This window comes from Protopterus annectens, chromosome 1.part1, assembly GCF_019279795.1.
Source record: "Protopterus annectens isolate FY-2018-M chromosome 1.part1, PAN1.0, whole genome shotgun sequence".
NCBI lineage: Eukaryota > Metazoa > Chordata > Ceratodontiformes > Protopteridae > Protopterus > Protopterus annectens.
The window spans coordinates 553988904-554016537 of record NC_056726.1 but is presented as its reverse complement, the minus strand read 5'-3'; the positions used below and the strand labels follow the sequence as shown (position 1 = coordinate 554016537).

Below are 27634 nucleotides of genomic sequence, written 5' to 3'. Positions count from 1 at the left end.
TGGGTTGGTTTTTATAAGCTGGACTGTTTATCAGGCTGGGATTGACTAAATAAGACACTATAGAGATGGACAAAGTTTTAGCCAATATTCAAAAGCCTAAAGGGAACAGGTGCAGACCATCCCTAAAGAAGCAGCATGGACTGTCAACCATATCCTCCACCAAGCTGACAAATACTGTACCTGCTTCAAATGACACCAAAAACTAAGCCAATTGTTAAAGTCAGTTATCTTCTGCTCAAACGGCATCTTTCTCGGTACAGTGCTTTTCAATATTAAGCTCATCCCATGCTGGGAAACAGAGCTCCAAGAACTCCATCATGTTTCTCTTCTTGTAGTCTAGAAAGGTATGTCTTGGGACATTTATCCCCCAACATGTACAACAACAGAGTTGGACTAATATTTGTGGTTCAATGACCTGAGTGTGTGTGTGATCTGGTGGAGCCAGGCCCAAGACAGGCAGCTGACCATGACCCTCTCCTTGCTCAGCTAAGCTCATCATTTTATATTGGCAAAACCAATCAGAAACTAAAGGAAAAATAACTTCCCATCTTTCAGAAATAAGAAGAGGTATTGACAGCAATGCCTTTTGTAAACATACTTTAGCTGAAGGAACAGAACACATACTTTTAAGTTTAGGGTGTTAGTTCATATGTTAACAAACATGGTGGTAATATTATGAATAGACTGGAAGTTGTAGAATACAGATTAACTTCTTTAGAGTAGACGTAACACCAGGGCTAAATTGTACTGATATTATTAAACCTACACTTAGAATGAAACCAGATATTTTGTAGCCTTTTTGTATATTTATTTTTGTATTTATGATTTTTTATGTCTATTTTAGATTTCTGTAGACATTTATATTAGTTTTACACTCAGGATTACTGTGTTTTATGTATGTCTTATCTTCTAATTATGGTTGCATCAATAACGTGTTATGAAATACTGTTAGAGGACTTTATGACAAGATCAGCTGCTATAATTACAAAGATTAATTTGTTAATTAGAAAGTGGGCACCTTTTTAAGTTTAAATATGGTATACTGCAGTGTGTTTAGTATGCAATGAAAAAGGGTCTAACGACTCAGAAGCTTTGCTGTGGAATTTTACTATGTGATTTTTATGCTTTTTACTGCTTATACGATCTACTAAAACTTAAAACGGATGGTGCTCGCCTGCTTTGTTTTTTGACTTTGTATAGTCATTGCTGTTTGTAGTTGCTTTGGCTGCCACTTTATGTGGAAAGTGCTTATCCATAGTTTCAGATGTTTACTCCAAGTATTAAAAGGGCAGTTGTACCAGTGGGGTGTACAGATTTTATTTAATTGAAACTACAATGTTTAAGACAAGACTGTTGGAACAATGCTCCTCTATGCACAAATCCCAGTAATGGGGTAATATAGTGGTTTATGGCAGGTTTGCTTGGGTGCTAATTGGCCAAAAACTACAATCTTAGTGCAATCTTACAGAGCAATTCTCACCTACATGTAAGCCAGGTACCTGTCATGCAACAAAGTACTCAGGAAATATCTGAGGTTATTTTAAAGAGAATGTTGGGTTCTCTAAGTGCCTGCATTGATAGAGGGTACTGCTAACCTCTGCAACGTAGTGATAACTTTATACAGGCACAGAAAATCAACAATCAAGCAAAACAGCCCACTGGCCAATCACAACACACTCTGAGGTTTCCACAGTGACTTCCAAGCTCAGAGACCAGATTATTCTCCTCTTGTGCTAGACTGCAGACCTAACTTTTCTAACTGTAATATCACTTTACTAAGTAGCTGTTCCCTGCTATGTTACATAGTGCTAACATGCTACACAGTGATTCAGTCAGCAGCACCTATGTGAATAGCAGACCTCTGCATAACATGCTCACCTGCATGCCATTCATACAAATGGCTTTCCTTTGTAAACTTAAAATACCAGGATCCATGTCTATGAATCCTGGCAATGACCGGTGGCATACTAAACATGGTAGTCAGAATGTATTTATGCAACTTTGCTAGATACATGAATTTTATGACCTAAATCTATCACTGGTAGAATGATTTAAATGAAATGGTCTAGGCTACTTTTAAGGTAATAAATACTATAAACATATCACAAACATAAAAAAGTGCAAGCTGAATTTACCATACCAGTAGACATTTGAATGATCACTGCTGCAATAGCCTTAAATATGGGTTATATCATGCCAAGGGTATAACAGCTGGCCAGCTTCCAAGGCTTCAGAGCACCTTCCATGTGCCCAAACCATCAAGCAGCGCGAGTTTACCTGACTAAAAGACAAGTTTGGGTACACAGCCCTTCAGAGCTTTCCTGCCAGCAGAGACAGGGAGGCTGAGACCTGAAAGGTCAACGCTAGGTGAACAAGAAATAAATGCCCATACCATGTCATAAAAAGCACACCAAAAAAAATGGGGATGACGGGAGGGAATGGCTACTGCAGCAGTGTTCATTCAAACACCTACGGTTATGGTACTTCAACTTGCACAACTGTATTATGTTCTTCATAATGATCACTGCTGCAGTAGCCTTAGCTATATATGTAGATTACCATAGCTAACTATATCTGGAAGGTGGAAGGAGAAGGGTCCGGGAGCCCCCCAGAGAATGGTCCTAGCAAAGCATGAACTAAACCTAGAGAAGGAGCCCAGCTTATAGTACTTTGTAAAAGTATGTACCAAAAATCAAGTAGTAGCTTCTAGAATACTTTTAGAATCCATTGCTTTCAAGAAAGCCATAGAAGAAGCCAAGTGGCTCAGCATAAGAGCCTGCGACTCAAATACCCTTCTTGCAGAGGTCAGAGCAATCAATAAAACTGTTTTCCATGTTAAGAAACTCAAGTCAGCCATATCAGCTGGTTCAAACTGAGCAAGAGTTAGTTTCTCTAACACAAAATTAAGATCCCAAGGAGGGGCCACTGGCTTACTTTGAGGCCTCGTATGCAAAACCTCTTTCAAGAACATTTTGACATGCAACTGCCTTGAAAGAGGTGGAGTCATGGGCAAACATACTGAAATGCCAAATAAATTAATTTAATAAGAGAAAAAGAAAGGCCATAGAATAGCAAGTCAATCAAATATTGTAAAACCAGAGAAAAGTGCAGCTGTGTAAGATCTTACCATAACGGTGAATGTCCTTCTCTTCACTGTTGCAGTATTCTTTACAATAGGGATCCCCTGCCAAGGGCAGACTGATGTTTGGCCAGTATACCTAAGCCTTTAGGTTGCTTTAAGGTACTCCGTACATCACACATATGCTCCCCACATGCAGTGTAGGGCATAAAAGTGACATCTGGATGCACCACCCTCAGAACTGAGATCCCCAGTAGGAATACCAGTCCAAGGAAAACAAGAGGTAACCAGTACATCCAGAAGAGAAAAGAACCAGGGGGGAGAAGGGAGAGAGTGAATACTGCAACAGTGAAGAGAAGGACATCTACCGTTATGGGAAGATCTTACACAACTGTACTATTTCCTTCCATTTCACTGTTGCAGTATTCTTTACAACATGGAGAGTGCAAAAGCTCAGGAAGAAGAAAGGAAGGAGACTGGACCAGCAGAGCTCTCTAGGAACCCATGAAGAACGGCCCCAGCACAACCAGATCCAGCTTTGGATATCACATCCTACTTACAGTGCTTGGTAAATGTATGCACAGAAGTCCAGGTAGCTGCCTCAAGAATAGAGTTAGTATCTAAACCCTTGAAAAAAGCACCAGAAGAAGCCAAAGCCCTAGGTATATCAAAAAGAAATGGCTTTAGAAATCCAAGAAGAAAGAGTTTGCTTGGAAACAGCCAAACCTAAGTATCTAGGATGAAAGAAAATAACTTATGAAAAGTCTTAGTCTTATCCAAATAAAATCTGAGTTGTCTATGCACATCCAAAGTGTGCAGCACCTTCTTGCTAGCAGATTGCAGAGAAGGAAAAAAAGTGGGCAAATGAATAGACAAAGAGACAAGTCATTCACCACCTTAGGTATAAAAGAGGGATTAGTATGAAGGGACACCCTGTCCTTATGAAACACCAGAAAAAGGAGGACATCTGGCAGAAGTAAAGGCTAACAAAAGTATAGTCTTGCAAGAACAATGCTGTAAGAAAGCTGAAGCTGCAGGCTCAAAAAGAACCTGGGTCAATTTTTCTAAAACAAAATTAAGATCCCAGGGAGGAGGGATATGCTTCCTGGGAAGTCTAATGTGAAGGACACCTTTAAGAAACCGTTTAGCCTCAAATCTAGAAGCTAAAGGATGCGAAAAAGGAATATCCACAGAAGGTGGATCCAGGTCACAAGAAAGACACAAACAGAAAACCTCTTCCACTTGGATAAGCAGGTTCCTGGTTGTGGGTTTCCTGGCCTCCTGCAGGACCATAAGCACGTCCTTAGGGAAAAAAGGCATCTGTACAGAATCAAAATCCTATCACCCACAGTGTCAGCTGAAGAGTGGAGAGGTGAGGATGGATGAGAGATCTGTTATCTTGTGTGAGTAGGTCCACCCTGTAAGGTAAAATGCAGAAGAAGAGGGAACCAACACTGTCTGTGCCAAAAGGGAGTCACTAGAAAGATTTTGGAAGGATCCTGACTTTTGGAATGAGGGGAAGGGGAGGAAAGGCATAAAGAAACATCCCCCTTCCAGGAAAAAGAGAGGGCATCCACTTTCTAGACCACAGAAGCTGGGACTCTGGCACAAAAAAAGAGGAAGTTACCTGTTTAGAGGGGAAGCAAAAAGATCTACTTGAGGAGTACCCCACTGGGTGGACAATGTTCAGAGACACATCCCTGTGAAGCATCCACTCATGGGATTGTGCTATGGACCTGCACAGAGAGTCTGCTGCAGTGTTTTGACCTGAGGGAATATAAACTGCCTGAAGAGTCACATGATACTGGATAGCTAGTTCCCACACTAGAAGAGCCAACTGGCAAAGGAGGTAAGAAGTCATGTCCCCTTGCTTGTTGACATACTACATCACTGTGGTATTGTCTGTAAACACCTTGACAGGCGCTGAGGAGAAGAGAGGGTGAGTAGCTTGAACAGCCAGCAGAAGAGCTCTCATTTTTTTTGACACTGATGTGGTATTTCCTTTGTTGAAGTGACCAAGGACCCTGCAGAGCTGAAGGATGAACTCCATCTCATGTGTGAAGTGTTTGTGAACAACTCCTGAGAGGGAACAGGGGGTTGAAGAAGGGGCCCTGGACTGGGAGTCAACTGCTGAATCCATCACTAAAATTCCAACTTGAGGCATGGAAGATGAGCAACTAAGATGTCCTGGAGATGAGAATGCTAAAATCAAACTGACTTTAGAAACCAGTGAAGTTTCTCATGTGGCATTTGGCAAAAGGGAGCATAGGAATGGTACAGGCCATAAAAACTAGACCTCTGAGAAAATCCCTTGCTTATATTAAGACCAGAGGAAGAAGGGAATGAAAGAAAGAAATGAGAGTCAAGGCCTTGGTAATGGGCAGGAATTCCAGTATTGGAATAGTCTGGATTCTGCACCCCAGAAATACATGATCCTGTGAAGGAGTCAGAAAATACTTTTGGAAATGTATAGAGAACCCCAGGCTTTGCAGAAGGGAAATCACAAAGTGAAGATGCTGCAGAAGAATCTCTGGAGAGGATGCCTGAATAGGAGATCATCTAAGTACGGAAAAATCTGTATCCCCCTTAGCCTGCAAAAAGCAAACACAGGAGAGAGGCATTTTTTGAATATCTTTGAGGTGGTAGAAAGGCCAAAGGGTAAAGCACAGAAATGAAAATACCAGGAAGCCACATAAAAACGTAAAAACGTCCTGCAAAGGGTATGAATAGGAATCTGAAGATAATTATCCTTGAGGTCCAGTGACACTAGAAAAGCCTGAGGAAGCAGCAGAGGAAACAAAGTCTGAAAGGACAAAATTTGAAAGGAAGCGACCTTCAGAATGGTGATTAAATGAGAGAAGTCCAGAATATTTCTCTAACTGTCCTCTTTCCTTGGAACCAAAAACAATCTGGAGTAAAACCCCTTCCCCCTTTGAGAAGCTGGAACTTACTGAACAGTTCTCTTAGTCAAAAGATCCTGAAGCAACCCTGGAAAGAAATCCAACTGTTCCTGAGGGGGGTGAGGGATGCTCATGAAAGGGGGAAGAGATTTCCAGGCCATGTAATACCCTAGGCAGCTAATGAACAGAACCCTGGAATCCTGAGTAATCATTAACCAAACTGGAAGGGATAGGGAAAGATGAGGACAAAAGAGGAATGTAGCTAAGGAGTCAGACAGCACCTGGTTTGTCAGGAAAAGGCAATTTCTGTGTCATAGGAGTCTGGGTAGCTTAAGCATGAGGAGCTCTTTGCCCCCCCCATTTTACACTTAGGAGGACGAGACTGTCTATGAACAAAGGTGGGCTTATTAGGGTATTTTTTTTTTAAATTTAGGTACAGGAGAAACAAAACATGTTTAAGTTCCTGTAAAGCCTTGCCCTTATCCTGAATAGACTTAAACAAAGCAGCATCTGCACCAAATAAGTGTTTGTTATCCAGAGAAGCATCTATCAACTTAGCCTTAACATCAAGCAAATGTTGAAGCCAAATCCAGGAATATCTCCTCATCGTAGCTCTTGAAGAAGCATCGACTGCCTCATAACTGCACTTAATAGAATGGTGAGCCACTTGGAAAGAGGTCCCAACAAGGAGAGAGCAGAAGTCTTCCCTTCGGAATCAGGAAGGTCAGAAATTACCTGACAGGCCTGAGAAAGAACAGACAAAATATATCTGGACATAATGGATGTAATAATTGACTGCCATAAAAGCTAAGGTAGCAAAGGTATAAACCTTTTTACCTAGCCTTTCCATAGTCCTGCTGTCTTTATCAGAAGTAAGAAGCTTTGTAGACGGCAGCAACTGAGGTGGCATGTCAGATGCCACAGATACCACAGAGGGGTCAGCTGAAGGACATCTATAAAGGTATTTGCAATCCTCAGGCACCCAATAAATCTATCAGATTTTTTGGGAGCAGGTGGCTAGGAATCTGCAGCCTGAGACACAGTGGAAACGGCATCCGAACAAGACAGTCAGTCAAAACAGGAGTGACAGTAGAAGGTCTAGGAGAGTCCATTTGCAGTAGTTCATAATACCTCTTCTGCACTTCAGAAACATGGGCACAATCCCATTTAAAAATTCCATCATCCTGGAAATTGTGCCCCCGAAGGAAATTTCCTCAAAGAGAGTGTTAGGACTAGTGGACTCTTCTTCCTCCTCAGAACCACAGTCCAAAGGAGAAGGAATCTGGGATGAATAGGCAAAGGATTCCTTATTCAAATCCACCTCTTCCTCAGAGGACTCCTGTTTCCTAGGTCTTTTAAGAGGAGGAGAGGACCAAGGAGGAGCAGGAACAGAAACCCCTTGAGGAGGTTTCAAAGCCATAAGGGCATTAAACAAACACTGAGTGAAATTCTGTCATTCACTCTGAGGGTCCTTAAGAGTAGGAGAAACATGCTTTGTTTTTTGTTTCTTTTTCAAAGAGATATCTGCCCTGTAAAACTTAGAAGGCTCAGACACTGGATGACATTGCACAATTGTAGTCGAAACTTCCTCTCTGACTAAAATCTGAGAAACACCCCTAGGTTCTTCACAGTATGACAAATGGTTCTCTAAATACAGGGCAAAAGAAGAAAGTTGACTAAGGAGAATCTTTTGGATGAAAGCCTGACAAATGGAGCAGGATGTATGGTTGTGGGAAGCACGGAGGCAAAATAAGCACTGCTTGTGATGGTCTTTATGGCAAATCTGTCTCCTGCAGTGGCATTTCCCCTTTCTGGATGACATGAAACCCCATAAGCAGCAAGCAAAAAGAAAAAAGATAAGAGCAGAAACCACAGCAAGGCACTTATCTGTAATGGCTTGGTGAGCCAGCAACAAAGAGGGCATTCAGACAGATGATCAGACAATGGTGTTTGGACTGGTGGCAAACAAGTTCTGAGGATAGTACATCAGGACGTCACTTTTATGCCCTATGCCATACAGGGGGAGCATACATGAGATGGATGGCGTACCTTAAAGCAACCTAAAGGCTTTGGTATACTGGCCGGGCATCAGGATGCCCTTGTCAGGGGATTCCTATTGTAAAGAATACTGCAACAGTGGAATGGAAGGACATCAACAAGCCCTGAATGGGTGCCTGTTATCTTATGAGCACCAACTAGAAAACCTTTTTCATTTGCTAATGTCTGATTTTCTAATAGCAGGCTTTCTTGCCTCCATCAGTACCCGCTGCATGTCCTCAGAAAACAAGTTCCTAAAAGGAATCAAAACCCTATCATCCAGCCAGTCAATTTAACATGACTGATGTCAGGGTGCATCAAACACCCCTGTTCTTGAGTGAGTAGATCCATTCTGTGAGGAAGCTTGTGGTAATTGCCCCTGGCCACTTCTAAAAGAAGGGAGCACCATGGTTGCCTGGGCCGCAAGGGAATCACTACAATGATCTTGGGGGAGTCTTTCTGAATCTTCAGAGGTATCCTGGATATTAAATTAGTGGAAAGGGTGGAAAGGAATACAGGGACATTCCTGTCCAAAGAAAAGAGAAAGCATCTGTCTTCCAGGCCTTCTTGCATGGAGTCCTGGAACAGAATTTTGCCAGTTAATTGTGGGGACCAAAGATGGTTCAGAGAATTGAGTCTTACATCTGTCCTTGGTGTCCACCCCCCACCTCCCCCAAGTAAAGTCTGAAATATCTGTGGCAACTGTTTTGGAGAAGAGAGGGAGAAGGGGGCACACTGACATAAGGATATCTGTTGTCTCCACCAAATGACTTGTCTATCCCAGTACTGGGATCTGAAATAATAAATGGTGTTGATGCTGGTACCAAAGAGATTTTACATACCACTGTATCCTTCTCATGTGGAGTCTTGCCAGGGGTATCATGAGAATCATGGATGCCATGATACACAAAATCCTGAGGTATTCCCTCACAGTGACTGAAGTCTGAGTGGAAAACCTTAGAAACAGATCTAAATGAAGATCTATTTTTCCTGTGAAAGAAACGCTCCCTGAATTGAGATGCTTAGATGAAATCCCATGAACACAATCCTGTATGATGGAGAACCCGGTTTGTGCAAGAGATCTCTCACCAAAAAGAGGGATTCCTGACATTTTGAAAGAGTCTGCAAAGATAAGCAAATCATCTAGAAAGCAGAAAAATGTGGATTCCCTTGTCAAAGTCTGCACTGAGTTATAACTGAAGCTAGACACTTTATGAACACTCTTGGTGCAGTGGATAGCCTAAAGGGTTAGGCAGAGAACTGATAATGTGATCTGAACACACAAACCTTAAAAAATGCCTGAAGTCTGGATGATTAGGAATGTGATGATAAGCATTTTTTAAGTCTAGTGTTACCAGGAATCTTTTTTTTTATGGGTTGGTATTATGACCAATATTTATTCCAAATTTTGAACATTCAAGCAGGCAATTACAAGAAGTACAAAGAGTAATCATTATTAAAACTATCACTACTAGGTGGAATTACTTTTTAGAAAAATGAAATTACTTCAGTTTTCTTTTTTGTGAAAAATCTTTTTATTTCAGATTTAGCATAAAGTCATTGTAAATAAACATTAACAAAGCAGTGATAAAATAACAGTAATATATTAATGAGTGTACATAACAACATAGCAATAAACTATTTACAAATATGCCACATGTCCATCATTAAAAGATGTTATTGTTATCAAACTAGGATGTGGTCAAAAAGGGATTTCCAGAAATCAGTAAAGTAGGTCCGGGATTTTTGAGTAAAACTTAGACATCTATGAGCAAGGAGGTGTTTGATAGCTAGGTGTTTAAATCCATTGCATGTGAGCGAGGCTCTGTCCTTCCAATGAAGTGTAATGTAGTATATGAGTAGGGAGACTAGAGTTACTAATATACATGCTTGTAGTTTAGATAGACCAGTGGGGGGATATGTAGGAAAGCAAGTTTCCAAGATAGGGTGTTTTTTTCATAGCTGATCTTTTCAAGTTGAGCTCTTAATGAGCACCAGAGCTTGTAGGGGCACTTACAGCTCCAGAAAATGTGGAACAGGTCAGCTTTATGGTTTTCGCAGTAGGGGCAGAAAGGGGAGGTTAAGGGATAGATTTTATTGAGTGTGGTTGGGGTAAGGTAGGCATTATGACATATCATGATTTGTGTATATTTAAGGTTTTTAAGGGAAATGAGTTCTGAAGTTAGCTGGATAGTATGGGAGATTTGGTTGTTAGAAATTGATGGGTCAAGGTCCTTCCAATATTTAGAGAAGATTATATTATTTTGAGTTTTGACTGAGAGAATACATTTGTAAGAACTAGATATCATTTTCTTATTTAAAGGTAGAAGGTTCCATAAAGTTTTACAGGTTTTTAATGTCATAGGCGTTTATGGTGGGGTTCTCTATAATACAGTGGTTAAGGTCACAAATTTGCAGTACAATGATTGTAAAACTTTTGGGGAGGTTCAAGTGAGTTCTCATTTCAGTAATAGTATTTTTCCTGAAGGGAAAGATATATGAACTGGTAATCTCCTTTAGGAAGGGGGTATTTGCTTATGTTAATCATCTTATTACTCATTTTAAGACTGGGGTTAAAGTGGATAGGCAGTAGAGTAATAAATGCATTGTATAAATTTAAAGATTTGAAAATCTTTTGTAGGGTAGTGATTTTATGTTAAGTTGTGTGTACTTTAAGATTTTTTAAGCTTTCATTTGTTAAGGAAAGGGAAGGCTCTGGGGTTAAAGTGAAATGTTCTGCTATAATTGTATTGGAGTTTAACCCAAGTTGGTGACCATTGATGTGAGGCTGGAATATAGTCAGACATTGTTATTAGTCTGTTACACCATGTGATGTCGTAATACAGTTTAAAGTTGGGAAACCCTAAGACCCCACTGTTTTTGGGATAAGTCAGTTTGTTGTAACTGATTCTGATTGATTTGCGAACCCAGATAAATTTGGAGATAGTAGCCTGGAGGGTGTTGAAGAATTTTTTGTTGATAATTATGCTGGTGGCGTTAAAGATATATAAAAGTCTGGGTAAGAGAGTCATTTTAATTGTGGCTATTTTAGCTAGGAACAGAAGTTGAAGTTTTGACCATCTGTTGAGGTCTTGTTCAGAGTTTAGTAATATTGTTTAAATAAAAATGTTTAGGGTCTTGGTGGAAGGATACTCCTAGCTATTGCAGATATTGATTAATTTTAATTAATGATGATAAGAAGTAGGTGGGTAGTTGACAAAGAGAGTTAATAAGAAGGATAGTTTTCTTTAAATTCAAATTGTAGTTTGAGAATGAAGAGTAGGTGTCGACAGAGGATAGTAGTTTCTGAAGGTCCAAATGAGGTAGGGAGTAATATAGATTTAGATCATCAGCGAAAGCTGATAGAGCAATTTTGGTGTTAAAGATATTGGGAAAGTGGCGGAAAGTTTTCTGAGAGATTAGGAGGAATAAGGGTTCAATGTACAGATTAAATAAGTATGGGGACATTGGGCAGCCTTGTCTGGCTCCATTCTTAATGTCAATACGAGAACATACATTTTTATTAATTTGTAGAAAAGTGTTGATCTTAGAGTAAGGTGTTTTGAAGCTTGTACAAAATTGTTGGGTATGTCAAAGAAGGGTAAAACATTTAGCAGAAAGTCCACATTAAGTCTGTCAAAGGCTTTACAAGCCTCAATTTCTAAGGTATAAATTGGAGTATGGGTATGGTTAAAGAGAGTAATCATAGCGTCAAGTGTGAGAGTATGATCGAAAGTTTGTCTATGTTGTATAAAACCTGACTGTTCAGAAAAGACAATGTTTGGGATAATGGGTTTAATTCTGTTGCTAGTAATAACGCAAAAATTTTCACATCTAGATTTATTAAGGCAATAGGTCTGTAGTTCAGTGGGTTTCTGAGGTCGGAGTTTGATTTGGGAATAAGAATCGTTTTGGAAGCATTTAGATGTAAGTCGCTTATTCCACTGCTGGTAATGTAGTTGAATAGTTGAAGAAGGAAGACACATATCTTTTGAGGGACGGCTTGTGTTACCAGGAATCTTGAAAGGGAAAGAAGAAGCAACATGTTATGAAGTGGCATCACTATGAATTTGGCAACTATCACAAACAGGTTTAGGAAAGAAAGATCAAGAACTGGTCTCCAAGCATATTCTTTCTTTGGGACAAGGAACATCCTTGAAAAAATCCCTTCCTCACTTGGGAAGGAGGAGGAAATGGTTCTATCACTCCTTAAGGCAGCATGTGATAAGGAACAGATGGAAACAAAACAGTCTGATATGCAGGATGAGGAATGATACCATGGAAAAGAGAAATTTCCTCTCGCTGTCACCTGTAACCCTACTGAATAACTGTCAGAACCCATTTATCTGAAAAAATCTGTTTCCAAAGACAGAAATGGAGATTCAGACTTTCTGGAAGAGAAAGAAGGCCAGGGTGGGAGGGGGGTCTCATGGTCTCTTGAACAGTCATTCAGACTTTTTGGAGTGTCTTTGGTTTTGGGGGGGAGGTATGAGACTTATTTTTGGAACCTGTCACTTCTTAAATGTCTACTTACCTGAATTTTATTAAGTCTCTTCATTCTGTTTTTCGCTGAAATTGGATGAGGAGAAAGAAAATCCCTTGGACACTTCTGAAAAGGAGGGCTGAAAAATCTTAAGAGATTCCCTGGATCAGCTTGCCCTTTTCTTTACATTTCTGATCACCCCTGCAACAAGAGGGGCCAAACACTATAGTTCTATCCAAAGGAGAATTTAAAATCTGATTTTTAACATCATCTGAGTGGTTCTGAGAATGCAGCCTAGCAAACCTCGTTAAATCAGTACCAGTGGCCATAGCCCTGGGAGAAGTATCAACAGGGTCAAACACATTGCAAACAATCAGGGAGTAACACGTGCAACAGAAGAAACTAAGTTATTTAAAGCAGATTTTTCTTCACAACAAGAAACTGTAGACAAAACATACTTTCACAATATATCAGAATAAACTTTATTTATTTTTATTTATGTAACATTTGTTGACCAGGAAAGTCCGACTAGGACAAAGCCTATTTTCAGTGGAGGCCCAGACGTAGGAGAATGACAATTTAAAACTTTGAAATTCAAATTTGAAGATGTGCACTTTTTTCCTATACCTGTCAATAATCTTCCCATCCTCATTAGAAAGAGCAGGACTGGAATTAAAGAAATGCTTAGCAGCAGAGGAGTCAACTAAGGCTATAGCTGCTGGGTAAGGTTTGAGAATAGTGTATACAAATTTAAAAGATTGGGTTACTTTATACATCCTCTCTATCTTTTTAGGGACAACTGACTGACTATCAGGAAAACTGCAGGCAGTAAGACACACTTACTCTACAGCAGACAGGACAGGAGGAATGGGTGTAGGTTCTGGAAAGTCTTCTGTAACAACTCAAAATCTTTTTTGAGAAACCTCAGTGTTCTCCCACTGAAAACACTAGGACATTCTATCATTAGTCTAAAAGAAAGAGAACCCCAACCTCAGGAAAAATCAGAAAAGGAGCTCAGAAATCTGACAGCAAAACCCTGACTCCATCCCTGTATCTTCCTGTTCAGATTCAGAGTCTTGAATCTCTACAGTAAAAGAGGCATCCTTCTTTCTTTTACAAGAAGGATCAATAGACTGAATCACACCCTGAGCCAGTCCAAGTAAATTACTCCTATTCAAAGAAATTTGAGGGAGAGTATATACATACTTGGTTTTCTGGTTTCTTTTTGACAGGAAAAATTGAGCCAGCCATGTTATTAATGGTAGCCACTGCTTCCCCAGGGATGGGCACAGCATTCTGACACAACAGGGCAACCATCCCTGCTTCCTCTCCCACGACTGACAAAAGTGGTTTTCTCTTGCCCACTGAGGGGACTCCAACAGATACACAGGATGTGGCTAACCCCCGGTACACAGTGGCTGTAGGTGCTACACCAGAGGGATCCAGGGTAAAAGATGAGTGATCTGAGGTACAACAAATGGTCACAGCAGAGTCACCCACCTGCAGCTGAGGCAAATTACTAGTCTGTTGTGGTGGCAAAGGCTATTTGCTTAACTTTTTGTTTTTGTGGCTGTAGGAAAGAGTGACCATGGGAGAGGCAATCTGTTCCATGTTCAAGCCAAAACTGGTGCCTCTATCCTGGGGAAAACAAACAATACCAGTAAAACTACCCATCCACAAAAGTTATTTTTAACAGAAAAAAACACATTAAAAATAATTTTCAAACATGTCAGCACCACAACCATAAAATAAACACAATTTCTCCACAGAAAATAGTTCATCAGTTAGAAAACACATCTTTTAAACTGACATACATGAGTCTCCGTTAAAAAGTACCTTACAGTCTCAAGACCCTACGTTAAAACACAGCATTCCTTGTTTTAAAAAAAACTTTCCTGAAGAGAAAAGTAATAAAATGGCAATAAACTTAAGAAAATAGAAGTATTTTCCCCAAAGAGAACTTATCTGCCCAGCTAAGGAAAGCTCAATCCGACTGTCGATCCTCAAAAGCCTCAGAGGAGAGCACTTTTCAATGGGAGTAAATCACTGAAGGCCTTTGCACCCAAACTTGTCTTTTAGTCAGCTCAGCTTGAGCTGCTTGACAGTTTGGGCAAGTGGAAGGTGCCCTGAAGTTTTGGAAGCTGTCCGTCTGTTATATCCTTGTCAGGATATAACAGCCGGACAGGGTGGGATGATGGCATAATGATTAAGGTGTTTACCTTGCAGACACAAGGTGCAGGGTTTGATTCTCACATGGGGTAACTGTCTAGGCTTAAAATGGCTCACAATGGCAGTAAGTCTAGTATTAATCTATGAACCTATGATATAACCCATATAGCTAAGGGTGCTGCAGACATGATCAATATGAAGAACATACCATATACCTCACAACTCTACTTTAACAAGTGTCTTGAAAATTATGTTTAAATTACACTTCATGCTGGTTGACAGACATGAAAAAACACAAACCAGGCAAGTAGCATAACAGAAACTATAGCACAAACTGAAGCACAGTGCTTACCAAGGTGGCGACTGTGTACATCTTACATCTGCAGTCTGCTCCTGCTGATCCTGCTGCTGACCATCAGAAGGAGATCGGACCATCCCTGGCTGTATCTCTCTCCATTTACCTGCACAGACTGTTTGGGTCATCAGCTGCAGGACTGACTTGTCCAAACCTAGCCAGTCAGATGGCAACCTAGAAATGGAAAGAGAAGTAAGACTTTTATGTTTTACCACAGATGAGTGATCAAATTGCAAGTTTATTTCTCATATCTGTTCCTCCCTCTTCGACTTAAATGAGGATAGTACAGTACCTAATACTGCTATTATATGCAATGATCTGACCCCCTTATTCAATTAATACATTTATAAGGTATGGCACTGAATTTAAATTCTGTAAATTGTGTACACTGCTTGATCTAGATTATTACCGAATTCATATTCTTCTAGGTCATACCTGAAAAAGTACTAATATGTGAGTACATAACTGTATTAGAAGAGAGACTTCTAACATGTATACCAATGTCCTGCACTACATAAAACAAATGTCAACATTGTCTGAAGCACTATGCTAATGCATGTGCCGTGCACGTGGGGGCACACACACACACACACACACACACACACACACACACACACACACACACACACACACACACACACTGAACACATGACAGAGCAATTTAGAAGGTTGCCATTCCCCTAATGGCAAGTCTTTGGGATGTGGGAGGAAGTTTCATTCCCCCAGCAAAACATCTAATCAGGACATGCAGATTCCACACAGAAGGCACTCTGTCCAGGAAACAAAGCAAAGAAGCGAGAAAGCTGAGGGGTGGCAACTATACCACTGTTCTAGATAATCTAGTAAACTGGAAAGATGGTACCGTACTGAATGTCTGACTTTTCTAATTAGTTTTAAAATAAATAGAATTAATCAGAAAGTAAACGTGATTTTGCTGATTATATTGCTGTGTGTCAACAGTGTTAACTGTTGGCTTTGCAGCATGATCAGATAGAACTCTTTTGTAGCACAGGCATTAACTACATAGTTTAGTAACTGACTATTTACAAAGAGAAGAGTACTGGGCCTAGAACAAGTCCCCCTGCTGCTAGAGGTTTTCTGGTTTCTTTTGAATAAGCCAAATGGAATGACTGCAAGAAATGTTATTTTTCTTTTCTGGTTTTATTTTAAATTTTAAAAGAATAAGTCAGAAAAATAAATACAATTTTGTGCGCGACGAAATTGTGCAGGAACAAGGCTAACTGCTGGGCCATCATAGGGCTTAGGCAAATTATGCAGTCTGCTGGCTAGCTTCTTATAAGTATAAAAGTTAAATTTTCCACCCTAGTTTACATTTACTTTATTTTAATAGTCAGAAAGCAAGTCTTATTTCTGTGGTATGACAATACTGTGTAGGACAGAGTTAAGTTTTGGTTTGAGGCAGAGCTCAGGCAAATTGCATAATTCTTAATGCACAAGTTCTTAAAGTACACACAAGGTACTTAACCACAAAACAATGTCATGTACTTAACATAAATATAGACCTGTAATAAGGTTCACCTTTGATAACCATTGGCACTTACACCACAGGTGTTAGGATTACCTATCAGATAAACCCTGCCAGGGTTTCCAGGCTACCTTTTCCACCATAAGCTGTCCTCCTGCCTTCAATTCTAATGCTCAGCAAGAAAGCCCAGGGCATCGAAGAAGAAAATGCAGTGGAAAGGAAAAGGCAGACTAAACTAGTTAAAAGCTGGGAGATGATGTGGCTGTATATTTTGAAGATGGATCTCCTACAGATTTATCATTGTGGTAAGTACATGTTTTCATATATAAGAAGAAGAGGTCCAGTTTTAGTAAACATTAGGACAGAGTCCACCGCTAATCCTTCTGGGTGTCCACTTTTATAGGAACAAACTCCACAACAACAATAGCTCTGAACGAAGGTCTGGACCTGGAAATAATGTCCAGATTACAATGCTTTTTGAATGCCATTTTATGTGGTGTTACAGAAAAAGGCTATGGAGGTAGGCATTGCTTTATTACAGTGAGCTTGGGCGGGGGGTTAGTTTACAGGAACACCTCTTTCATACCTGTCATAACATCATTCAATACAACTGACTAATCATCTGGAAAGGGTATGTCTGCTAAATAAATGTCTTGCCCATTCTAGATTTAGCAAAAGAAACAACAGGCTGTCTTTATGTACAGACTAGGTTCTGTCCACATAAAACCTCAGCTATCCAAGGATATGATAGTCTTAGTGAAAATACAGTTAAGCTGACATACTGATTTAAATTACATTCATTGCCACCTTGTGCATAAAGGATGGACTAGTGCTAAGTGTAACTCTTACAGAAAACTAGACAAAGAGGTTTAACAAAAATAACTTTTAGTCTGGAGATTCTTGTAGCAAAAGTAACAGGAATTAGAAATGCAGTGTTTCAGTATAACAATTTCAACTGAGTAGGATTCAGGTTCAATTATAAGAAGGCTCTGAGAATCACTTTTGTTTTGAATAGATTGGCCTTCTGTGTGAATCTCAACATGAGAGCAGAGAAAAAATGTAAAGGAGGCTGTTTGGCCACAGGTGGACTAGTGCAGCGTTCACCTGCCACCTGAAAGGAAAGAGTCTGGGACACTTAGTTTGCCAGAAAAGGAAAAAGGATGCACGAATGGAATCCCCAGAGATTGAAAGATTTTATTGGTCACTGCAAGTGACTTATCACACAGCATTAGAAGAAAAAGACTCAAACTGCTTGATAGTGAGTTTGCTTACCTACAGAATATGCACTAATGTCAGGATATATGATTTTATCACTCGATACCATCCCATCAAGGCCTTTCAACACAAAGGATAACAACAAGGTTTCCTTTGCTTGCAGATGTACTAGAGTACAGCTAAGTTATTCAACTACATCTGCATGTAAATGACCCAATCAGAAGGAAGCCGTGAAATGCCAGAAGTCTGCTGCCTTAAATGCCTGCTCCCACTTCAGGACAGATGCATTCATGGTGCCACCAGATCCAGAAACCAGGTTAGATGTAGGCAGCATGCACTGAATATTGGAAGGGGGTAAGGTGATGTAAGGAGCTCAATACTGATACCAGTGAATCCAGAAAGTTCACTGGAGTATAATAATATGGAAGTTTGTCTTGAGAAACCATGAAAATCATTATAAACATTAATCTTAGGGCAGTGGAACGGGTTCCGGCGTATAGCTTGCAAGACATTTCCCTGTAAGCTACATTGCCGAAACCAATTGGCTGCAGCAGCAATTTGCCGTAGAGCAATATGGCTGAATAGCATAGCTGCTGCAGCTGTACACTATGCACAGTAATTCGACAACTGGTGGCGATCCTTACAGACAGCTGCCCAGTCGTATTCTAGCAGGGACGGCCATACTAGATGTGTTCCACGTTCCGTATTCTCATGTAAGGAATATATTTATTGTATTATTTATTTATTTTACTGTCAGATGTCTGACAATAAAATAAATAAATAATTAATACAATAAATGCATTCTTTACATGAGAATACAGAACGTGGTACACATCTAGTATGTCCATCCCTGCTAGAATACGGCCGGGCAGCTGTCTGTAAGGATTGCCACCAGTTGTACAATTACTGTGCATAGTGTACAGCTGCAGCGGCTTTGCTGTTCAGCCGTATTGCTCTACGGCAAATTGCTGCTGCAGCCAATTGGTTTCGGCGATGTAGCTCGCAAGGAAATGTCTTGAGAGCTACATGCCGGAACCCCAGTGGAACAGCTTTCTGCTGGTAATGTCTGGGAGGACTCTACAACAAAAAAAGAAATTATGTACTCACCCATAATATTCCATCTGTATTGTCCATTTTCATTCTTCCTCAACAAATGGGTTCAGATCTGACTATCAAATCCGACCCGGCCACTTTCTAAAGATTCTGGGATCCAAATCTTCAAGCTCCCCCTTACCCATAATGTCCCTAACCATTATAATACCTCAGATCGAGTTTGCTGCTATTATGCACATTATGGTAATATATTAAGATAATCATACTATTACAGGAAAGTGACAGATGAAAGATCAGAAGCTCAAACAGGAACTAGGTTCCTAAACACTCTTCTGTTAGGTCTCTCACAGGGTCAAGGACAGGGGGAAGGTGGGAGGGAAGTTGAGGAAGAATGAAAATGGACAACACAGATGGAACATTATGGTGAGTACATAACTTCTTTACCTGATGTTGTCATTTTTCATTCCTGAACGAATGGTACAGAGTCCCCAACTACAATAACCTTGGTAACCCTCTTGGAAGGATGTTCCAGAGCACCGCAGAACCAAATACAGCTCTGTTTCTGGAATTTATGTCCAACTGTAATGCACAATAAAGGTATGAGTATTAGAACAAGTGGCAGCTGCACAAATATCTTCAGTACAGGCTCTTGCCCAAAAGGCTGCCAATTTAGACACTGACCTGGCTGAATGTGCCTTCAGTTGTTTAGTTAAGGCAATACCTTGCAAAGAATAAATATAGAAAATACAATCTGTTACCCATTTAGCCAAGGCAGTTTTAGAAAATGGTCTTCCCATTCTTATATTAGAAAATGAAATAAATAGTTTTTCAGATTTTCTGAATGCTTTGGTCCATGTAAAAACACAACTGTATATGTAAGTCAATAAGATGATGGATGCACTCTCTTTTATTCTCAGATTTAGGGAAGAGAACTGGCAAATTGATGACCTGATTGATATTGGTTTCAGAACCAACTTTTGGTAAGAAAGAAGGATCTGTGTGTAAAGTAACTCTATCTTTGTGAAAAATCAAATACGGTGGTTTGGAAGACAGGTCTTGGAATTCTGATACCCATCTTGCAGAAGCTACAGCTACCAAAAACACAGTTTTCCAAGAAAGAAATCTGAGATCCACTTTAGCTGATGGTTCAAAGGGGGAGTGTACTAAGGCTTGTAAAACCATGGTGAGTTTCCAAGGTGGACTGGTGTCCTTTATTGGTGGTCTAAGTAAGAAAGTATCCCTAAGGAATGCTTTACACAATTTGGATGATGCTAAAGGAGAAGCATTATCCCCATTATGCTACTTCGAGATGGCTGCCAATTGAACTTTAATAGTGGAAAAACTTGCTCTGTCCTGGAAAATCAAAGCAAGGAAGTCTAGAACTGCTGGAATTGGAGAAGTGAAGGGATCTACTTGTTTCTGATGAGCCCAAATAGCGAGTGTTCTCCATTTACCCATGTAAACTTTTCTAGCAGAAGCTTTATGGGAAGAGACTAAGATTTTTCAAACTGGGGAGGAATGCCTGGAATATCTAGCCATTTCTGGAATAACAGAAACCATGCAGTCAATTTGAGGCCTGCAATATCTGGGTGAACCTGTCCTGATGGGCGAGACAGGATGGACTGGGATCTAGCATCCAAGCAGGACATACTAAGTGAAACCAAAGAACGGGAAACCATACCTGTCGAGGCCAGAAGGGAGCAATAAGGATCACTCTGCTCTTCAATTGCAGTTCTTTCTGAAGAAATTTGGGGATAAGAGGCAGGGGAGGGTAAACATAATGGAGACCGGAGGGCCAAACATGGACTAGATCATCTCTCAGGAACTGTCCTTGAGGAGGGAAAAGGGCGAAAAACATGCTGCATTTGTTGTTGAAGAAGGATGCAAATAGCTCTCAGCAAGGTTGATCCCACTTGTGGAAGATCAAGTTTGCCACTGATTATTTGAGAGACCACTCATGAGGCATGAGGATGGTCCTGCTGAGTCTGTCTGCCAGAATGTTGGACTTCCCTGGTATGTGCATTGCTACTAGAAAGTGGCTGGAAGAGATCACCCATTGCCACACCCTCAATGCTTCTCGACAAAGGGGATAGGATCTGGTCCCCCCTGCTGTTGATGTACCAGACTATTGATGTCTATTTGTACTGCAATAGTCCCTAGAGGGAGAAAGCATTGAAAGCCTTGCACTACTAGAAGCACCGCTCTCATCACTAGGATACTGATATGCCGATTGGTCTCTTGTATTGAACACGTGCCTTGAACAGTCAATCCCAAGTAATGTCACCCCCATCCCCACCCCAACTGTGAGGTGTCCATGGTCAATGTGGTGCTGAGGGGGAGGAAGGAAAAGTGGATGACCTAGATCGATCTTCTCAGAGTGGACTCACCAAAGAAGAGAACTTCTGCACACTTGAGACAATTTTATGGGATGATCCAAGGGATAGCAATGAAAGGACCATTGCACTACTACAGTCTATTGGAGAATTCTCATGTGTAACCGGGCAGTGGTTACTTGAACTGGATGAAGATGAAATTTGTGCATACTGATGGTGATTCCCAGTGAGAGTGTCAGATGAAGCAAATAATTTCTGGTTTTTACTGAAAAAAAAACAAAGCTTTTGGAAAGGCATGCAGGAAACCAACCAAGAAAGTCAGACTGAAATGTTTAAACCAAAACCTGATGTTGGAACCAAGACTTAATAGACCAAAACTATATAAACCAAGACTTTATTAGCGCTTTCGTCCATCAGGTAGTGAACTTCATCAGATAATACATTGTTAAAAACTCAGTACTTTATCCAAAAAGTGCACCAATCAACTTTCACCTATTCCATATTAATTAACCACACCCCTAGCATTAAAAAAAAAGCCTGTTGAAATAAAACGAACACTGAATCCACCCTAATACATAAAAATATTTACTTTCAATCCTGCCCTATATATGTTAGTTTTATTTGAAAAAAATTGCAAATTAGATTTAAGAAAACTATTAGCAGAAAGGAAGTATTGTAGAATTGATAATTTAACTGAACCAGAACATGTATTATTGGATTTTATTAACAGGTAGAGAATATGTATCATGATGCTGGATAAAGGGGGCAGTTTGGTCTTTATGGACCTTTTTGATTATAAGGATAGAAAGTATCATTTACTAGATGATGTAGCCTAAGAAAATATTTCTAAAAATGAGCTGAATGGGGTCTACAAGAAAATTTATGGTCAGATAAATTATATGTTTATAGAGCAATGTATTACTTTACAAATGTTAATTACTTTCAACATGACTGCCTCTATCCTTCCTTGCATTTTTGGAGTTCCAAAAATACATAAGGACATTTCTAACCCCCCAATGTGACCAATAATTGATGGAAGAAATTCTATAACTTCCACATGTGCAAAGATTTTGGATATGAAGGTTAAAAAAATTGTAAATTCTGAAAAACACATCTGTAAGGATTCCTTAAGTTTTCTGAGTGCTATAAGTGATTTGGTTTTTGATTCGGAATGCAGCTTGGCTACTATTGATATGAAGGACCTGTATACGGTCATACCACAGACAGAAGGTATATGATGGAATTTAGATTTTTTTGTTCAACAGGGGGGCACCTCAACAAGAGATCAACTCATATGGAGAACTGTTTGAAATTGTACTTGGTAACAAAGTTTTATGTTTTGAGGGAGAATTGCACCTACAAAAGAGTGGGATAGCAATGGGGTACACTTGCGAGGCTGTGTTCGCAAATCTTTTTATGGCCGCATGGGAATACAGATTTATTTTCAACAGTAGTATTATACTAAATTTGTAATATTTGGATAATTTATTTGTAGTATGGAACAGGGACAAAACCCATTTTAATAACTTTACAAAATACATTAATAGTATGACGGGTTTTCTGAAATGTACCAATGAATTTAGTACAGAAAGAATCTCCTATTTGGATGTTAAGTTGGAGAAGGATAATATCAATGGGAGATATATATCCACAATTTTTAGAAAGAAAACTTACTCCAATAGTTTCTTACATTACTCGAGTTCACACCCCACTTATCAAAAAAGATCAGTTGTCAAGGGGCAGCTTGTAAGAGCTGCTAGAATGATTACCTTGGCTGAGCACTTCTTACAGGAATGTAATTTCTTGATAGCTATGTTTGAAAGGCGAGGGTACCCCACCCCACCCATTTGCTTGTTGATTTAAAGAACGAGGTAGTTTTCAAGAGAACAAAATGACATTTTTGTCCCATTTTAGGGTCTTCACATGCATTGGGTAATGATTCTATTGAGGTTGTTATAACAAATGTCCTATTTTAAGACCATCTGGATTGAGTACTATTTGATTTATTACCCAATTTAATGTTGATCATGGGGGGATTATGCAGGATTTTATCTAAGAATTGGACTATTCTGATGGAGGAAAACCACTTTAGGGAGAAATCTGGATTACTCCCCAGAATAATTTTTTAGGAGAGGTACCAATTTCATGTCTATTTTGAAAAACTTGAGTAGCACATCACTGGATAGGAATCCCCAGATGGGCAGATGTGGTAGATGCCCATGGTGTTCCAAGATTAATACTGGTATTAAATTCTACATAGATGGTAAGGAACACAGGATTACACATAAATTTGATTGTTATTCAAAAGGGGTAATATATTTTGCTAACTGCCAACACTGTCCATGGTATTATGTTGGCAAAATGGACCGTAGATTCAGAGGCAGAACTTACGAGCACGAATACGCTAAAAGAGTTGGATATTAATGCTCTAGCAAAGCATGTCAAAGAATACCCGGGACATAGTTTTAAATATGGTCAAAGATGCTATCCTTCCTGGACCAAGAGGGGAGCCCTATTAGTCTACTTTTAGAGAAAAAAGAACTCCTGTGGCAGTTAAGGCTCAATGCTTTTAAGTGGCCGGGATTAAATGATATTTCTTGCCTTTTAAAACTCAAAGCCCTTGACAGACAACATTTTCCCATAGTGGGCTTTCAAGTTGTAATTGTTAAAAATAAGTGTAATATTTTTTAAAACAAGTTTATTTTATTAACTTGTTTTAAACTTCATAGGTAGGGTTACGTTTTTTTATGTATTAGGATGGATTCAGTGTATTTCTTTTATTTTAACAGGTTGTTTTCTAATGCTGGGGGTGTGGTTAATTAATATGGAAAAGGTGAAAGTTGACTGGTGCACTTTTTGTATAAAGTACTGAATTTTTAACAATGTATTACCTGATGAAGTTCACTACCTGATGGACGAAAGCACTAATAAAGTCTTGGTTTAAATATAGTTTTGGTCTTTTAAGTCTTGGTTCCAACATTAAGTTTTAGTTTAAACATTTCAGTCTGACTTTCTTAGTTGGTTTCCTGTGAACCTTTCCAACCGATTTGTTTTTTTTTTTTTTTCAGTTTGTCGTTCCTTTTTTATTGGCTTGTCTCCGGCTTTTACTAATAGATGCCTGGTTAGTGCAGTAAGGCACCAGTCATCTTCTAAATAGGAAAACACTCTGAATCCAAGAAGTCTCAGGTGAGCTGCTACCACTGCCATGCAATTGGTGAACACCCTGTGGGCTGTAGTTAGACCAGAGGGCAGGGTTCTGAACTGATAATGATTGGCTCCCACCCAAAAGGAGAGATACCTTTGACAGCGCCCATTCATTTTGATGTGCTAGTATGCAACTTGAAGATCAACTGAGCACATCCAGTCGTCCTTCTGAAAAAGGGGCAGAATGGACTGAACCGTGACCATCTGGAATTTGGAATTTTTTACAAACTGATTCAGATAACTTAGATCCAAAGCTGGTCTTTTTTGGCACTAAAAAGATCCCTGAGTAAATTCTGGCTCCTGTTTGGTCTGGTGGGACCTCCTGGATGACCCTTTTGTCTAACAACTTTGTAATTTGTTGAGCTGCTAGTTCCCTCTGATTAGGTGGAACATTGTGGAGAATTTTGTTTGGTTTTACATGAATTTGTAAAAAGGGAATGAAATATCCTCTGGATATGATGCTTTGCACATAATGATAGTTTGTGATGGCTATCCAGGCATCTTGGTGCAAGGATAAGAGTCCCCCCGACTACCTTCAGAGATGGACAGTCGGTCAACCTTTCAGGAATGCTGGAAGGACCTGTCCGAGAAAGAATATCGAGATCTTTGATTCTGCAGACCCCTTCTGCTCCATGGGCGACATCTACCATTGTACCTATTCTCCCTCTGCCTCTGGGGGATAAATCTCCATGTTACTCCTGGAAAGGAGCTTCAGACTTCTTGAACCACGTTTTCTTACTACCATGCTGGTTCCTGGAAAAGGGTCTCTGTGGGGTAGAAAAGCAAATTCCAATGGCAGACAAGGTCTTTCCATCTTGTTGACTATGGGAGAGAGTCTCTTTCACTGTTGGCCCAAACAAGAATGATCTATCAAAGGGAGCATTGATGAATGACGCCTGCAATGATGAAGGATGTCTCAAAGGGTCCCACAAAATCGCACAACTGCATCCAGGCAAGTCTCCTTATGGCTATACTTGAACCGGCTGCCCTTGAGGTACCTTCTGCGGCATACAAGATCAACCTCTTGGACACTTTGGTAATCGATTGTATGGTGGCCACTCTCGAGGAAAAGGATTTTTGTTCCTCTGCAGACATGGACCCTGGGGCAGAATTAGAGAGTTCCTTTATTAAGTTCCTTTGTAATCTGGTAAAATGTGCCAGGTAGTTCAGTGACTACAGTGAGAAGGTCATTGCTTCCCAAACCTGTCCAAAGCCCTAGTCTCTCTGTTAGGGGATGGACAGTGGAGCTCTGTTCTGCCACAACAACCATGGCATCTACAGGAATCCCTTTCATCCAATAATGTTTATCTACTGTGGCACTTAATATTTTATCTGGGCATTTTAGGATAGGTTCCACAGAACTCATTTCCGGACACATGATTTATGAGCTCATCCACAGGTGGAGCAAGTCAAGCTGTAGACAAGCCAGACATGAAGGCTACCAAAAACAATTCCTCCTGGGACTGGGTTTAGGAAGACCAACCACCTTTCTGAGGAAGTATCTCTAGGATGTCTCCAAATGAGACATTTCCCCCCTCATCAAAGTTGGTGTCTTCTAAGAGGGAATCCAGGTGCCTCCTCTTGCACATCTCCTTCTGAGGGACTGCTTCAGTGGGATGTTCCAGGGAGGTATCAGAAGAGATAGGGAGCTCTCTCAATGGAGCTGTTTGGAAGCTCTTCTGATCTGGCTGTCCCTGAGGTGTAGGTTGTCAAGGCTCAAACACAGGATCCAGAGACGTACGGTATGGATCTGAAGAAGGGAGAGTCGACATTATTCTTGGCTGAAAGAAGACCCTCTCCACTACCTCCAAGGCAGAAGCACCTGGAGAAGCCAAGGAGAATCCCTCTAGAGTCAAGACTCCTGGAGCAGACAATCCCTGAGCATCCCCAATACCCCACACTAATGGAGGAGCTGGAGCTCAGCTATCAAGTGCCAAGGCTCCGAGAGGAACCTACAGCTCTGAAAACTTTGGAGTCAAAGTCAACCCCTTGGACCTTATGCTTTGGCTCCAAGAACTGCCATGTTCCAGCAGAGTCAGAGCCAAATGGGTCAGGGAAGTAGTCTGAGTCAATGATGGAATAAAGTTCACATCCGATGTATCGACTCCAAGAGTTTTGTGAGCCATGGGCACCGAAACAGATGGTAGGATCGGAGAAGGAGTAATTACTGGTAGAAATGCAGGTTGACGGCTCACAGATCCAGTGGGAGATGGAGCTGGAAAACCCCCCATCTGGATCTGTGTTCTCAGGAATTTCCTCATCATCCTATCTACCTCCACCACAGAAAGACTACAGGAGGACCTAAATGAAGCTGATGTGGAGGATGGCCTGGAGGACATTTTAGGATTTTCTTGTAAGAAAGTACCTCAGCCTTGAAGTCACCAGTTCCAGGGAGAACACAGAGCCATAGACTGTTTTGGATCTGAAGGCTTCAGATCTGACATTTTTGGAACAAACCTTTTTAGGAGATTCTAAGGAAGATGACTGTGGAGGAGTCTGGGCAGGAGAGCACGTATGGTGTTCCATGGGCTCCTTAGATTTCTGAGAGGGAGTTTGAGCTCCTGAAGAAGTAGCTGAGGAGGAAGCTAAGCATGGGGAATCCTTTCAGTGCAAACTTGTTCCTCCTATCACTGACAGCTCTCACATTGAAAGTTGCAAAAATAGCACAAAGAGTATCTGCATGTGCTGGGCCTAGACAGTAAATGAATTGAGGATTTTATGTCCACAGGAAGTGCATTTTTTAAATCTAGTAGGTTTGTCAGCCACACTGGAAAAAAGTGCCTACCAAAAAGGTGAGACAAGAGAATAATTTTTTTTTCTTTTAAAAAAAAAGAAAAGAGGAAAAGGGAGAAAAACTACCAACAATGGTAGTTAAAGAAATATACCTACAGGTATAAAAGGGGAAGAGAACAGCCTACCAATGATGGTATAATGAAAGAATTACCAAAAGAGTTTGGTAGTGAAGTCGCAATCTCGACCATGGTTAGACACATTATGGGTAAGGAAGGAGCTTGAAATTCAGATCCTAGAATCTTTAGAAAGTGGTTGAGTCAAATTTGATAGTCATATTTGAATCTATTTGTTGAGGAACAAATGAAAATCACAACATCACATCAGATTATTTGTTGAAGTATCAAAAGCCTTTTCCTAAGCAATATAGTTTAACAAAACACTTACATTAATTAAACATTCCTGGACACAATATCTGAAATGGGAGGAAACAAGATTTCTTGGTTTTCTACAGCCCGGTATGGGATGCTACAACAAAAATACATTTGGTAAACAACCTGGGGTGGAGGTGAGCCCAAATGGAAGCTTCT

General features: G+C 40.3%; 1 protein-coding gene across 2 annotated transcripts in view; it reads right to left on the bottom strand.

The window, feature by feature from the left end:
* The window catches only part of RUSC2 (RUN and SH3 domain containing 2), a 1272067-nt gene that overhangs the window by 43579 nt on the left and 1200854 nt on the right, over positions 1-27634 (bottom strand). For both annotated transcript variants that reach the window (XM_044076729.1, XM_044076738.1), the window contains one exon: positions 15021-15197. In XM_044076729.1, coding sequence (XP_043932664.1) covers positions 15021-15197 — 177 coding nt within the window. The remainder of the gene's footprint in view (positions 1-15020; positions 15198-27634) is intronic.